The sequence below is a fragment of the Podarcis bocagei genome (assembly GCF_964188305.1).
Source record: "Podarcis bocagei genome assembly, chromosome: Z".
NCBI classification, from domain to species: domain Eukaryota; kingdom Metazoa; phylum Chordata; class Lepidosauria; order Squamata; family Lacertidae; genus Podarcis; species Podarcis bocagei.
In genome coordinates, this window is record NC_138140.1 from 37,462,512 (window position 1) to 37,479,184 (window position 16,673).

At 42.3% G+C, this 16,673-nt stretch overlaps 1 protein-coding gene across 1 annotated transcript in view; it reads right to left on the reverse strand.

Moving 5' to 3' along the window:
- DIAPH2 (diaphanous related formin 2) overlaps positions 1 to 16,673 on the reverse strand; it is a 357,022-nt gene that overhangs the window by 81,817 nt on the left and 258,532 nt on the right. The window contains exon 27 of the mRNA XM_081179396.1: positions 8,907 to 9,002. Within this exon, the coding sequence (XP_081035522.1) occupies positions 8,907 to 9,002 (96 nt within the window). The remainder of the gene's footprint in view (positions 1 to 8,906; positions 9,003 to 16,673) is intronic.

Consider the following 16,673-nt stretch of genomic DNA (forward strand, 5'->3'; position numbering starts at 1 on the left):
ATGCACAGAAAAAATAGAGAGCAAGAGAACTAAATTTATTAATAAAAAGAAGTACATTGGAAGGAAAATAAGTTCATATAATCCTTTCCTAACATGACTTTCACTGAAGAGAATTTGTCAAAAAGCTACCTTTTTTCTAATTAATGTGCATTGTGCTTCAGGGTACTCAATACTGACAATATAGCCAAAAGCAGCTTACATAATAATTAGCATATTTCCATAGTATGCATTTAAAAGAAAAATGGAAATTATTACTGTGAATTTCTATTCCCAGGGTTTCTTGAGGTTTTCTTGTGACAAAGGTCTAATTTCATAGGGCACAGTGGTTTTGCCATCCTTTTGCCCTAATCTACAGTCTGATTAGGGATGCAGGTGGTGCTGTGGGTTAAACCACAGAGCCTAGGACTTGCCGATCAGAAGGTTGGCGGTTTGAATCCCCATGATGGGGTGAGCTCCTGTTGCTCGGTCTCTGCTCCTGCCAACCCAGCAGTTCGAAAGCACGTCAAAGTGAAAGTAGATAAATAGGTACTGCTCTGGTGGGAAGGTAAACAGCGTTTCCGTGCGCTGCTCTGGTTCACCAGAAGCAGCTTAGTCATGCTGGCCACATGACCTGGAAGCTGCATGCCAGCTCCCTCGGCTAGTAAAGCGAGATGAGCGCCACAACCCCACAGTCATCTGTGACTGGACCTAATGGTCAGGGGTCCCTTTACCTTTACAGTCTGATTGGGAATGTTTGTGGCACAACCCGGATGTGAGGAGAGCTTTGAGTTTCTACCTGGACAGGCCTTTTTTTCTGGAAACCAGAAGCACTGTTCATTTCTTTTGGAGAGACATCCCCAAGGCAGTGGGTTTCCTCTCCCACTATTTCAGCATGACTTAAGGAGGCCATTATACAAGCATGCACTTGGAGAAGTGCCTCTGGGTGGTCTCACAGCTCGTTCTCTGAGGAGGGCTGCTACTTCAGCTGCATTCAAGGAGAGTTTCCCTATTCTGGAGATTTGTAAGGTGGCTACTTCGGCTTCCATGCATACCTTTCCAAAGCAATGCATGGTTGATTCCTGAGTGTCTGAAGATGGTGCTCCAGAGGATATTTCACCCATGACCTGCCTTCAGGTAGCACACCTTGAACGTTATCTCTCTTATATCTCCCAGACTTAGAACTGCCCTCCAGGATCCCGGTGTGTGTGTGTAAATTATTACAATGATTTTCTGTTCCCAGGGTTCCTGGACAGTAGTGCCCACATGTTGTTCTGGAAGTTGCTTATTGTTCTAGGATGTTGGGTGGCCACCTTTGGCAATTAGAATTAGGGCTGCCTAGGGTGGTGCTGTGGTCTAAGCCACTGAGCCGCTTAGGCTTGCCGATCAGAAGGTTGGTGATTTGAATCCCCGCAACAGGATGAGCTCCCATTGCTCTGTCCCAGCTCCTGCCAACCTAGCAGTTTGAAAGCACACCAGTGCAAGTAGATAAATACGTACTGCACTGGCGGGAAGGTAAACGGTGTTTCCATGCACTGCTCTGGTTTTGGTGTTCTGTTGCGGCAGAAGCGGCTTAGTCATGCTGGCCACATGACCCGGAAGCTATACGCTGGCTCCCTCGGCCAATAAAGCGAGATGAGCACCGCAACCCCAGAATCGGCCGTGACTGGACCTAATGGTCAGGGGTCCCTTTACCTTTATGGAATAATCATCAGGAAATTTAGGACTTGAATACTGTAAGTATGATGAGTACGCACAACACACTGTATTATTTCTGTCTAATTGAAACATGAGTTAACTAAATAAAAGTGAAATATCTGATGATGATTCCTGAAACTGACATTTTTTATTTTACTTTAACTGTTAAATTTGTATACTGCCCTTCTTCTGAAGACCTCAGGGCAGTTCACAGTATAAAAATACAGAATACCAAAAAAACCACATTAAAAAAAACAAGAACAAGACATGCTACTAAGGTATGTGCCATGGCGCTGCCAGGCATGGAATATCCAGAGTGAGGAATTAACTTTGTATTGTCAAAAGTCCACCTACAAGTTATGGAAAGGCCTGTCCATCAGCCCTCCATCTCTCAGCTACTCTTAGTGTTCACCCGATGAGGCAGCTGCTACAACAGAGAGGCCCTGCCCCTGACCTCAGCTTATGTATCTTCCCCACCCAAGCTGTATACAAGCCGGCGCAAACTATGCATGTGTGTAACCTGCTTCTACTCCTCTCGCTTCAATCCTCTTCTGGTCTTGGGAGACAGTGCAGCAGGAGAGGTGGGGGCAGGATGAGGAAGTCTGGAAGCCCTTGAGTCTACACCAGCCTGACGTATCTCTCCCTCCTCCTGCAACTGTTCTTCACTCTCCAATCCTGCAGCTTCTCCTGCCTCTGACTCTTGTCTTCTGGCTGTTACATGTTCCCTCAGTTCATGCTTCCCTTCTTCCAAGTCAGTCTCCAACCCCTCTCTCCCAGTGTCCACTAATCAGTATCCAGCCTCCACTCCTCGGTGTCCAGCTGGTCCCTGACAGTATGAATAATTGAAGTCAGACCACTGTTATCCAGGCAGAGTTACAACCTACACTGATAAATGGCTTCATGTCACATGACATACTTTCAGTGACAATCAAGCTATCTACCTGCTAGAGCATGACATAATTGAAATTTTAGGGGAAATAGACCCCCTTTCAGTTCAGGTTGAATGCCACTTACCTGGGCAGTTCAGTCACATACAGTGGTGCCTCACAAGACGAAATTAATTCGTTCCGCAAGTTTTTTCTTCTTGCGAGTTTTTCGTCTTGCGAAGCACGGTTTCCCATAGGAATGCATTGAAAATCAATCAATGCGTTCCTATGGAGACCGTCCGGGGACAGAGGGGAAGCGCCGCGCGCCTTCCCCTCTGTCCCCTCTTTTGAAGCAAGGGGCGGAGGGGAGAAGATCGCTTCTCCCCGTTGCCGCCCCTTGGTTCAAAACGGGGTCCGGGGAGAGAGGGGCTCCTGGAGATTGCGGGGCTGGCAACGGGGAGAAGCGATCTTCTCCCCGCCACCCCTTGCTTCAAAAGAGGTCCGGGAACAGCGGGGAAGACGCGCTGCACTTCCCCGCTATCCCTGGAGCTTGCGGGGCAAGCTTCGTTTTGCGAAGCAAGCCCATAGGGAAATTCGTCTTGCAAAGCAACTCGAAAACGAAAAAAACCTTTCGTCTTGCGAGTTTTTCGTCTCACGAGGCGTTCGTCTTGCGGGGCACCACTGTATTAACAGTGCCTCAGACTAGTATGCTTTAAGTCTCAATGTACTGCTGCTAATCCAGTGCATTATTATGCCAAGGCATTGACAAAAAGTATTATGTGTCACAGATTGATAGGACTGATAGGGACAAGGACTGCCTGAATCTTTATTTCAGAGAGAGAAAGAAAAAATGAACTAAAATGTTCCCAAATGGCTATTTCTTGGAACCTCCTACAAAGTATTTATCAAGCCAAATGATTAAAATGAAGTCAAATAATTAGAAATGAATTACTGGTGATTATTATTTAAAACAAAGATATCTTTATGTTTTTCTCCATCAGAATAATGATTATATCATATGCTAAGTAAATACATCTTCCCAAGACCGTTGCTTACAACCAACTCTTCTAAGATATATAATTTAGTTCTTACTTATTTTAGAACTATTACAAAATAAGTAGCATGAGAAATTGAAGTAATTTACTGAATATAGGTTTTTATATTGCCTCAGGACAGTTCATGGACGTCTGTGACTAAAGCAATTACTAAATAACATTGGGGGGATATGATTATAAATTACATGCATTGAAATAGGCTCAAACATATAAAACATATAAAAAACCTGTTAGTGATAAAGAACTATTTTCTGTTAAAGCATTGTTAATCCAAAACAACATAATAATCTCTCTCTAAAAAAGAAATAAAGCTTTGGTTTCAAAAGACCATAGGCTTACATTTTAGTAATGGACTAGATGAGAGACAATGAACTAAAGCAGAATCCAGACAGGACTGAGGCACTGTTAGACCAGATGGATGGTGGGTTGCCTGCTCTTGATGGAGCTATACTCCCTCTGAAGGAGCAGGTATGCAGCTTGGGGGTACTTCTGAATCCATTGCTGTCAACTGGGCCTCCATGGCACAGAGTACCTTCCATCAGCTTTGGCTGGTGGCTCAGCAGCATCAGTTGAAAGGTTATCGTAACTCTGTTCTCTATGCTCTGGTAAGCCCTAGGTTAAATTAGTGCAATGCATTATATGTGGGGCTGCCTCTGAAGATGGTCTAGAAACTTCAGCCAGGTTGCTCATTGAGGCAAAACTATTTGTGCATACAACACCAATCCTGGCATGACTGCATTGGCTGCCAGTTAGTTTCTGTGTCCAATTCAAAGTGCTGGTTTTGAGCAATAATAATAATAATAATAATAATAATAATAATAATAATAATAATAATTTTTTACTGTTTATACCCCACCTATTTACCTGGGTTTCCCTAGCCACTTTGGGTAGCTTCCAGCAAAATATAAAAATAATAATAAAATCAGACATTAAAAACTTCCCTGCCTTCATATGTTGCCTAAAAGTTGCCTAATTTTTTATCTCCCTGACCTCGGATAGGAGGGCATTCCACAAGGAGGGCACCACTCAAAGCCTAAAATGGCTCAAGACCACAATATATTAAGGATCACCTCTCCCCAGATGAGCAAACTAAGGCTCTGTGATCATTATCTGAGGCTTTTCATTGTGTGACCCCTCCATGAGAAGTGCAGGGGGTGGCAACATGAGAACAGGCCTTTTGTGTGGTGGCTCCATGTCTGTGTACGCTCTCTCCAGGGAGGCTCACTTGCTGCCTTCATTACATATATTTAGGAAGGAAGGAAGGAAACATTCCTCTTCAATCAGGACTTTGGCTAATTAAACAATCTATGGCCTTTTAAATGTGTCAGATGGGTTGTGGTTTGTTGCTATTATGTTACATATTTTGTGTTTTTATGTTGTAAATCACCCTGTGATCCTTGAATGAAGAGCAATATATAAATTTAATAAACAGTAATAGATATGAAGAATTAATATTTTTTAAAACAAGCAAGACTTAAGGAACCAAATAAAACCATGTAAACAAGAGATGTTTAGTATTTCTGAAGTGCAACACACTTATGAGAAATGCGGAAGGTATATGTTACAGCTATAAAAGCATCCCCACATTGGCCCCAGCTCAAAAACTAGGTCTGCATACACCGTGGGTAGGCAAACTAAGGCCCAGGGGCTGGATCTAGCCCAATCGCCTTCTAAATCTGGCCGGCAGACAGTCCGGGGATCAGCATGTTGTTACATGAGTAGAATGTGTCCTTTTATTTAAAATGCATCTCTGGGTTATTTGTAGGGCATAGGAATTTGTTCACCCCGCCCCCCAAAAAACACATATAGTCCAGCCCCCCACAAGGTCTGAGGGACAGTGGACCGGCCCCCTGCTGAAAAAGTTTGCTGATCCCTGACCATGAAAAGGACCTTTATATAAAGGTAAAGGTACCCCTGCCCGTACGGGCCAGTCTTGACAGACTCTGGGGTTGTGCGCCCATCTCACTCAAGAGGCCGGGGGCCAGCGCTGTCCGGAGACACTTCCGAGTCACGTGGCCAGCGTGACAAAGCTGCATCTGGCGAGCCAGCGCAGCACACGGAAACGCCGTTTACCTTCCCGCTGGTAAGCGGTCCCTATTTATCTACTTGCACCCGGGGGTGCTTTCGAACTGCTAGGTTGGCAGGCGCTGGGACCGAGCAGCGGGAGCGCACCCCGCCGCGGGGATTCGAACCGCTGACCTTTCGATCAGCAAGCCCTAGGCGCTGAGGCTTTTACCCACAGCGCCACCCGCGTCCCAGTGGACCGGCCCCCTGCTGAAAAAGTTTGCTGATCCCTGACCATGAAAAGGACCTTTATATACATGATGATAATTGCCAAGGCAAAATTCTAGAATTATAACAAACTGGAAAGCCCACACTAGCTGGAAGATCTATACTCTGGGTTCACCTCAGCTTGTATAAATCTTTCGCCTTTTACTAGCTGGAAGATCTGCATAAGAACTGGAACACTGTATGCTGTAAGCCTTCCAGAGTGGCTGAGAAAACCCAGCCAGATGGGCGGGGTATAAATAATAAAGGTCCATGGCACTGGAACAGTTGTATATTTCTGAAATTAACTGCTAATCTAAAAATGGGCTAACAACCCAATTTTATGATTGTTTATATTGAAGTAAATCCTGCTGGGTGCAATGCTGCATATATGCAGTTTACCTTCCCATCACAGTGGTACCTCTTTATCTACTTGCACTGGTGTGCTTTCGAACTGCTAGGTTGGCAGGAGCTGGGACAGAGCAACGGGAACTCACCCCGTCACGCAGATTCAAACCGCCAACCTTCGAATCGGCAAGCCCAAGAGGCTCAGGTAACGGCTAAACAGCCATAGTATGTACCTCAAAGCTGTAACTTTGCTGTAATTAGAAAGAGGGGGAAATGATGGCACATAGTAACACCGCAGCTGCAGTATTTCTGAACTAGGACACTCCTAAAAGGGCAGCAGCTATTAAGGTTTCCAGAAATGTAATTCGATGTTAAAAGATTTAGCAGCTTAGTGGATTTTTTAAAAAAGAAAAATTGTTAGAAATGTGTGTGGGGGTGTGTGTGCTTAAACTAATATTAGAGGGAATATATTTCAGAATTGGTCTTGTTTTATAATCTCATAGCCTGAGGCTAGGATAAAAGGTCATGGATAATTGGTGAAAGAGTGATGGATACTGTTCAACATATGTCCTTTTAAGAAGTTTCTGGTATGACAGGATGCTGGCAGAATTGTTTAAAGGAGAAGGGATTTCACTATCATTGAATCGTTAAAGAGGAAAGCCAGGTAAGATTCAAATTCCACATTTAAAATACTCATCCCCTTTACAATATTTACATAAGTAGGAGAGAGAGAAATTGTGACTACTTAAAATGTTTCAGTGCCAGTGTGATTTAATCATATTTCATGTAGATGTGCAGTAGATAGAAGAGCAAACATTTTGCTCACATGCAGCTGACTGTATTACAACAGTCAAAACCTCAGTGAATATGTAGGGTGCACTTTTCCTTTTTACAGCATAAATAGGCAGAAAGTTGATGCAACAATATTTAATTATATTTCGTTCAGTCAAAATAAAATAAATAAACCATTAGTTTGCTATACCATGTTTTGTGACATATGAATGAACACCTGAAATACAGTTTTTACTATTAAATCTGTATGTCTGAACCTGTATTAGGATACAATACTGAGTCCTTGGGAAAGGTAGGCCACGCAGTGTCAAAAGTACATAAAAAGAAACATGACATATAAACTTCGTTTTGTGGACTTGTACTTCAGACTACAATAAGCCTTTAATATGCACAGACTAATATGTGACATTTGCAACACATTATGGTAGGATCAATACTACAACCTCCTATTTGAATTTACTCTACAGGGCAATTAGTAGGATTTGTGGAGGCTATTTGTGAAAATATTAGATGGTGTAAACTGATTAGACAGCAAAGAAGCTAAGGAAAACATTACTTCGTCTCAACAAAGAGAATCCTCCTTTATACCTGGGAGCATTCTGTCTTATCTATGTATCTATCAGAAAACATTTTAGCTAATACTATTTCTATAAACACAGGTACACGGGATACAATTCCACCTCCCAGCCAAAGATTACTCATAATAATCTTCTGCAATAATCAGATTTGTTGACAGCTTACAATTTTGTAAGATTGCATAAGGAGCCTGTCCACTGGTTCCCTTTCATGGTCATATTTAAAATTCCTAGCAATTTCATATGAACAGGAATTGAACAAGGAAGGAAGGAGATGTAACAATCTTCCTCACCCACAACTACAACCAGCAAAGGCTAATATTACTGGATCTAACAAAGGGACAAGGAAGCATTACATTGCATCTCTGTCCTAGAATTCTGTAGAATTACAATACAATCTATTGCTTTCTTCAGTTGGTAAATTATACCCCACTCTCCCTGTGCCTATATTGAGACCTAGCACTAAACCATTTCTTTTTCTTTGCAAAGTAAATATATACACAATAGAAACTTAGTATAAATATAGTAAATATTAACAAATGGTTAGCAAATATGTATGCATTTTTATAGTCACATATCACTTTTAAGTAACACTAAAGTAGGTTATAGTCTTATGTGCACAGACAATCATAAGCCTTAGGTTCACCCATTCCCTTCTTCCCCATCCTCATGTACCACAACCAGAAACTTCTGATCCTAGTGTGTGAAAATCAAAAGGTCAATTTCCTCTTCCAACTCCTATATCTGTGCTTTCAGTCTCTCAAGCCAATTCCTGCTTCAGCTTCAAATGCTTCCTCCTCTATTCCAAGAAGTCTGCGCTGAGTGTGTTCTCCCTCCCCGCTGTTAGAGTTGGCAGAGCAGGCACAGGGTGCTTCTTGGCAGGACCAATCTTGCATCAGTAACTGCTCGACTTAAATATACAAAGCGGATATACCTCTTCAAAAATAGATTGACTGATGCCAAAGCGCAGCAAGCAAATAAACAAAATCTAACTATAATAAAAATTCACAATTCCCAGAGTCTAAAGATTTCAGCTAAGTCAATTTAATTATGGTGATGATTTTCCACAAACTGTTGAATGTTTGTTTATATTTAATGCTGTATCAAGCACACAGGGAACCCTCTGCTCCTTTCTTTTTTGCCCTCTACAATTATCTGTAGATACAGTTAGAATTTTAAAACTTGTGAATGCATATACATGTCCTGCTGAGTTTTCACATGAGTCGTAAACAGTAATACAAGCTTTCCCCAAACAGACTCCCTCCCCCCCTGACTTTGAACATTAGATACATTTCCTCATCCCAAAAAAAGTTCAGTAAATGTCCTACCCTGAGTTCTTGGCGTTCGTTTCCTGCGATCCCTGAATGCTGCCCCAGATTGCAGTGCCTCAAGTAGATTATCCATCACTCCTGTCTCGTCGCCCTCTGTGAATGGCAGAGGAAGTAAAATTAATCTCTTTGCAATTAAGGCTATAACACAGGGAAAAAATATGAAAAGAAAAAATAGGGTCACATTTACATAAAACCACTAAATTAAAGACATATATTTTACTGTAATGAAAGCTGTCAGTTTCATGTTACACCATTGACTAGTTTGTTTATGAAGTTCTATTAAACAAAATTGATGCCAACCTCACTCGCTGTTCTTCTGACTTTAAGACCTTGTCTCCTGTATTATTGATGACATGTTCCATATGCAAATAAACAGGTGCTGATCAGGAACATCTTTTGCAGTCATAAGTTCCTTTTGAAAGATCTCTACGCAAGCCTGCTTAGCAGAATTGATGCACATGAAACAATTTGATACACTCATCAACACCAGGTGAACTTCTCATAAGTTTTAATAAGGAGCAAAGCCATCACTGCCATTCCATTCAGTATAGACAAGGAGCTCTTCCATACATGACCTTCACTCACTTTAATAGTAGGGGTATATACAATGGAACAAGCAAAACAAATTATTAATCTGCCACGTATGTTGAAGTAAATGGGAAAGCAGGGAATTCATTTTTAGTCCTCTCAGGTACCAAGGTCACACTTTATACAACTGTTCTCTCTCTCCCACACCCATGTTAATACTTTAGGCAGACACAATTATACTAAAACTTACTTATTCAAATAAAGAACCTGCAAGTGAAGACCGACGAAAGGAAACATAATGCTCCCCAAATCCATAGGCAGAAAATAATCCACCACTTTAAGAAGTGAGGGCTGGGGTGTGTGTGTCTTAAAATCTCTTTTATCCCTAGTATACTAAGGGAAGCTGGTTAAAATGATTTATTTAATTATTTGCCCAATCCTCACTTGCATGGTTTACACTTCATGTTTCAATTTGTTTTGTTAAAAAGGTCTTGGAGAGGTATGTAATAATGCAAGACATACAGGGCAGAAACAGCTATAAGTAGTAGAAGACCAATGAACCATGATGCTTATTTTCTTCCTACCCACATTATAGGCTTATCTGCAAAAGCTAACTATATACTCTGGAAGCAAATAACAAGAGTTTGATATTATTATTGCTATTTTTATTCTGCCCATACCTATGGCTTGTCTGTAATCAAATACAATGTAACTGTACATCACTTTGATGCAACTTGGATTATTATGTTCAGCATACTGAACACCATTTAGTGAGACAAATAAAAGTAACATTATATATAAAGTTTACAAACATGCTTTCAGCCATACACACACATTATAGACTCATATCTTTTAATGGGCATTAAACGTTCCTGCCTACCTGCCAAATTGCAGCCTATACACATATGAATATTTCAAATAGAAATGATAGAAATGTTTACAGACATATACATAATCCATACACACCTCCATTACAATTGTATTTACTTGTTCATTATGATGCGCTACAATGGTAATCTGTTTGAGCTGAAATGATGTAATGTTCTCCATGTCAGAAAGTACTATCTCAAAATGGAGACATGATCTTCATCTTTAGAAAAGCACTTGATATCACTTCCATGGGGAAAAGTGAACCATTTCAGAAAGCTGGTGAGATTGTATATCTGAACATTCATCCCCAAACACAAACGCAAATCCTCCCAATACACAGAAAACAAGGATATCACCAAGATGACTAGTGTCAGTGCTGTTTTTCTAGAAAAAGAGATGCCGGAACTCACCATGAATACCTCCCTTGTTCTCTTATAATGGCAATGGCACCAAGCAGGTGATCTCACACTTGCCTTTAGAAATTATAGTTCTATGAAGACTCTACCATCTGATTTTTGGAAGGTTTAGAAATCATTACTTATTCTTAGCAAACACCATTCTTTATTGAGGCTGAAAATCAATGGGAGTTGGGGGTTGGAAGTCAGCAATCTAAGAGTCATTGCATGCAAAATAGTAATAAAAGAGCCTTAGAGGGTGCATGTATATTTTCAGCTAGAGCATGATTCAGTTTGAACGCTTGTAAAAACTAATAAAAGGTAAACCCCAGAAACTAATAATCTGGAATCAGAAAGCTCCCTCACCACCTCCTGTTGAAAGGCCACAGAAATAGGGGGAGAAGCCATACCCAAGGCAGAAAATGAGAGGAACCCCCCAAACTGGAAAACCCAATTAAAGTTCCAAACCCTGACAGCCCCAACCCAACCTACCTGAGAGCAAGAGAGTGGACAGCAATAAATTGCTGATCAGGTGAATAAGGTAGACCCAATATTAAGACACAGGGGGAACCAGGAGATAAGGAACAAAACTGGGCAGAAAAAATGGACTGAGAAGCAAAAACAAAAACCCGACTGACACCCTTCAGGTGCACACACAATCCCAGCACAGAATGGCACTCTTGTCTAAACGGCATATTGATAGGACCCTCCTGAAGCTGCTCCAACTTTCCAGTATACATGCAGCTGAAGCTATTAAAAAAAGCTGGGAGAATGAGTGATCTCACTAACAGGAATAGTTCAAATGCCCTACTGATAAAAGTTTGGGTTGGATGTGGGTGATCTGGCCAGAGCAGAGAAAGATAGAATACCTGAGAACATGGAGCACAGCAGCAAAAAAAAAAAAAAAAAAAAACAAAACACACACACACAAAAAAAAAAACAAGCCTCAAGCGCTTGTGTTGAATGCGCCATTGAGGAACACTTCAAAATGGCAGTCCTGCCCAAAGTTTATTGAGGGAAACAACTCTGTCCAGCCCTGCCGCAGCCATGAACCACACAGAAAAACCTCTATGAACTAAACTAAGCAGCTAGAAAGAATGCCCTGGGTGTAAAGTGCCCCTGCCCAGTGAGGGAAGAGGAGAAAAAGAAAAAGAAAAAAGAGAAGGACAACCTGAGGGAAGCATTCAATCACACCAAATCACTTACAACCCAAACAAAGAATCTAAACTGAAAGGATGAACACTTTTCACTATCAGTAAAAAGAAAACTTTTTTGCTCAAGAATACGATCAAGAAAACAAGCTTCTACCAAGGACTGCTCAGAACAAACCTGGAAACAGGTAGCCCCTCCCCCTGGACAGGAGGACAGTAGAATACAGGACCCTACTGGCCATCACTAGTGGGAAGTGTCATCCCAATCACAGGAATTTCCTCCACCTGAATCCAGCAAAAGAACTTTGTTAAGATTGCTTTTAGTGCATAACCAATAGCCCTCCTACTGTGAGGCTGCCTGAAGACATAACAGAAAGGTACAACCATCGTCTGATCCCAGTGCAGTAACTCCCATTGCTTTGACAAGTTTTCAGATTGGCTTCAGTTTCTTCAGTATGCTTGCTTAACAATCCAGCCTAGTTAACTTCAAGTATTTCTGCTGTTTTGTACATTGCTCTGATCCATGAAATCTGAAGAGGAATATGAAATGATTCAAAACTGAAAGTGATGGGAGGTATTTAAGCACAATTCCTTTAAGCTTAATATCATCAACCATTTGGATGTGGGTTGTTGAAGTTTCCATCTGAAAGCTGCTTAAGTGTAGCTTTTGTGCGGCATTAATTTATCACACGATCATAGAATTGTAGAGTTGGAAGGGACTGCGCTAGTCCAACCCCCTGTAATGCAGGAAATTCAGCTAAATCATACATGAAGGATGGCCACTGAACCTCTGAAAAAGGGAACTGGAGACTACTTAGAGACAAAATTGATGCAGAGCTGGACGATGAAATGACAAAATTGGAGAAAGCACATGGTGAAATGAAAATGCCTTTCATACAAGGGCTTGGAGGGGAAGGGGAAGATTAAACCATAACTGGTCATCTGGATCTGGCATTGATGTAATTGACGGGGCGGGGGGGGAGAGCTTTGGGAAAACTTCAGTCCTGCCTTTCTTCAGTTCTAACAGAAAGCATTTGACATACTAATTGGAGTGAATTCAGAGAATGATGCTACTAAATTTATGGTACTCTCTCTGGAAAAAGAGTGGAAGAAACGTAAATGGAAAGTCCTGGAGGAGGAGATTAGAATACTAGGGTAAATACAACAGGAAATGGAAACAAGAAAGGATATGGAATTTGAACATATGGAACTGGGTGAGAATTAAAGGATATGTAACAATAAAAGAATTGTGGAATATTATTCCAATATGTGATCTCAATGGAGAGATTTTAACATGGACATGGATGGAAGAATGTACTATTACTTGGTATGGTGGTGGGAGTTAAAGGAGAAAAAGTTGGTATTAAAGAAAAAAAACATGGTTGACATATACCAATAATAAAACAATTCAGGAACGCCTCTTGGACTTTTCGTGGGGAAAAGAAATTAATGATTTTGAGATGCTGTGACTTTTACATTAATTTTCTGTATCTTATTCTATAATGAAGAACTTTAATAAAACCCTTACAAACTGAAAGCTGTCTTTTGCATCATCCTAATTTGTGGGGATAATTTTAGAATAGTTCCTCACCACTCTAGAAAACTGCAGAAGTAGGGAAATGGTGAATTATAGTATGTACAGTTTGGTAAATGGCTGCCTGTATTTGCCCCATGCAAAAACACTCCTGAAGGTAGAAGATCGCTCTTTTGCTAATGCTATGAGCTGCTGCTTCAGCAGAATAAATTCACAAGAGAAAGACATGACAGTCTTAAAAGACTGATAATCTGTGCTCAGAATCTGTTGCTGCAATTTATATTTCTTTCCTCACAAATGGTAGCTGGGAATGAAATAATGTTGAATTACTCCATTCCATCTTAAAAAAAAATAATACATGAAAATGTAATATTCATTTAAGTGTACTTTTCATACTAACAACCAGTCCTCTGCAAAGTGATTTTCTATTTAATGCCTCAAATGTCTTTTGGTATAATTTAGAAGCAAAGGGGAAAAATGGACTGAGGGCTAAATGCTAGAAGCACTTTTATAAGCTAGTTGCGTCACCACTAAACCTTGTTGCTAAATGTTGTTCTCTTAAAGTGGCATTTCCCAGTTCACAGCTATGCAACTCAGCCAATTTAGATATGTAAAAGACTCTGTTCTGCTACGCACGCAGTGATAGTTTTTAGCAATTTGTGCACGAACGGAACAAGCTGTTAAAGGTGGAGACCCAGGATAGTGCTCATCAGGCACACTAGGCTACCAAACCTAGTTTGGAAGATGTAACAGGGTTTAGTAAGTTGGGAGTCTGTGGCAGAGAGCAGTGGGATGAGGGAGGCCAAGATGAATTAGGCTGGTGAAGAAGCATGGGTGTCTCCCCTTCCTGCTGCAATAAGCTCCCTCCCCCTTTGTCTTCCAGAATCAGAAGAGGCATAAAAGGTGGAGGGGGTTGGCTGCACACAAGCACAGTTTCCAATTGTTTGGAAAAAGCCCTGAGGAAGTAGGGACTTTCAGGCTTCGCAATTGATTTTCATGGATGAAGGCAACCAGGAATAAGCTGCTCTCTTCATTAGCAATGGCATTCTATAAAGTTTGTGGGGATTGTATTTTTGCCAATAAACTCCATCTTTGAACTGTGTGATCACTGACCAGCACGCTCCTGTGACATATATGTACTTCTTGACTATTTCTGCTATGTAAATATTTTCATGTTCTAAGCCACCTTCAGCATTGTTTAATAATAATAATAATAATAATAATAATAATAATAATAATAATAATAATAATAATTTCTTTATACCCCTGTGCATCTGGCTGAGTTTCCCCAGCCACTCTGGGCAGCTCCCAATCGAGTGTTAAAAACAATACAGCATTGAATATTAAAAACTTCTCTAAACAGGGCTGCCTTCAGATGTCTTTTAAAGATAGGAAAGCTGCTTATTTCCTTCACATTTGAAGGGAGGGTGTTCCACAGGGCGGGTGCCACTACCGATAAGGCCCTCTGTCTGGTTCCCTGTAACCTCACTTCTCGCAATGAGGGAACCTCCAGAAGGCCCTCGGCGCTGGATCTCAGCTGAATGATGGGGGTGGAGACGCTCCTTCAGGTATACAGGACTGAGGCCGTTTAGGTCAGCACCAACACCAATGGAAACATACTGGGAGCCAATGCAGATCTCTCCGAACCGGTGTTATGTGGTTCCGGCGGCCACTCCCAGTCACCAGTCTAGCTGGATTCTGGATTAATTGTAATGTCCGGGTCACCTTCAAAGGTAGCCCCACATAGAGCGCATTGCAGTAGTCCAAGCGGGAGATAACTAGAGCATGCACCACTCTGGCGAGACAGTCCGCGGGCAGGTAGGGTCTCAGGTAGGGTGGAGCTGGTAGACAGCTGCCCTGGACACAGAATTAACCTGCGCCTCCATGGACAGCTGTGAGTCCAAAATGACTCCCAGGCTGCACACCTGGTCCTTCAGGGGCACAGTTACCCCATTCAGGACGAGGGAGTCCCCCACACCCACCTGCCTCCTGTCCCCCAAAAAGTACTTCTGGCTTGTCAGGATTCAACCTCAATCTGTTAGCCGCCATCCATCCTTCAACTGCCTCCAGACACTCACACAGGACCTTCACCGCCTTCACTGGTTCTGATTTAAAAGAAAGGTAGAGCTGGGTATCATCTGCATACTGGTGAACACCCAGCCCAACCCCACTTGATGATCTCTCCCAGCGGCTTCATATAGATATTAAAAAGCATGGGGGAGAGGACAGAACCCTGAGGCACCCCACAAGTCAGAACCCAGGGGTCTGAACACTCATCCCCCAACATCACTTTCTGAACACGGCCCAGGAGGAAGGAGCGGAACCACTGTATAACAGTGCCCCCAGCTCCCAGCCCCTCTAGACGGTCCAGAAGAAAGTTATGGTTGATGGTGTCAAAGGCCACTGAGAGATCCAGCAGAACTAGGAAACAGCTCTCATCTTTGTCCCTAGCCTGCCAGAGATCATCAACCAGAGCGGCCAAGGCAGTTTAAGTCCCATGGTGAGGCCTGAATCTTGATTGGAAGGTATCCAAATGGTCCACATCCTCCAGGGATGCTTGGAGTTGATAAGCAACCACCCGCTCAATCACCTTGCCCAAGAATGGTAGACTTGAGACTGGGCGATAGTTGGCCATATTGGCCAGGTCTAAAGATGTTTTTTTAAGAAGTGGTTTAATGACCGCCTCTTTCAGCAGGTCTGGGAAGGCTCCCTCGCAGAGGGAAGCATTCACCACCCCGCAGAGCCCATCCCCCAGCCCTTCCCAGCTTGCTTTTATTAGCCAGGATGGGCAAGGGTCAAGGAGACAGTTGGTTGGTTTCACTAGTCCAAGCAGCCTGTCCACATCCTCGGAGGTAACAGATTGGAATTGATCCCATGTAACATGACTAGACAAGACTCCAGCACTCTTCTGCCCCGGCCCTGCTCCCACGGTGAGGTCTACCTCCTTCCGAATCTGAGTGACTTTATCTGCAAAAAACTTTGCAAAAGCATTGCAGGAGATTTGGGGGTCCCTACCACGCCCCAGTGACAAAGGTGGTTCCGATAGATTGCGAACCACCTGAAAGAGTCTCCTGTTGCTGTCTTCTGCAGATGCAATAGAGGCAGTGAAGAAGGTCTTCTGTTGCCATTGCCACTTGGTAGGCTCAATGTCGAGCTCTAGCCCGTGTGGTCTGATTCAGAATGAGTTTTCCACCACCAGAAACTACAGAAATATACAAATATTATGGTGATCGGCTTTCATTATGCAAGTGCTAATGCCTGCACCACCTATACTCATGCAGCAAGA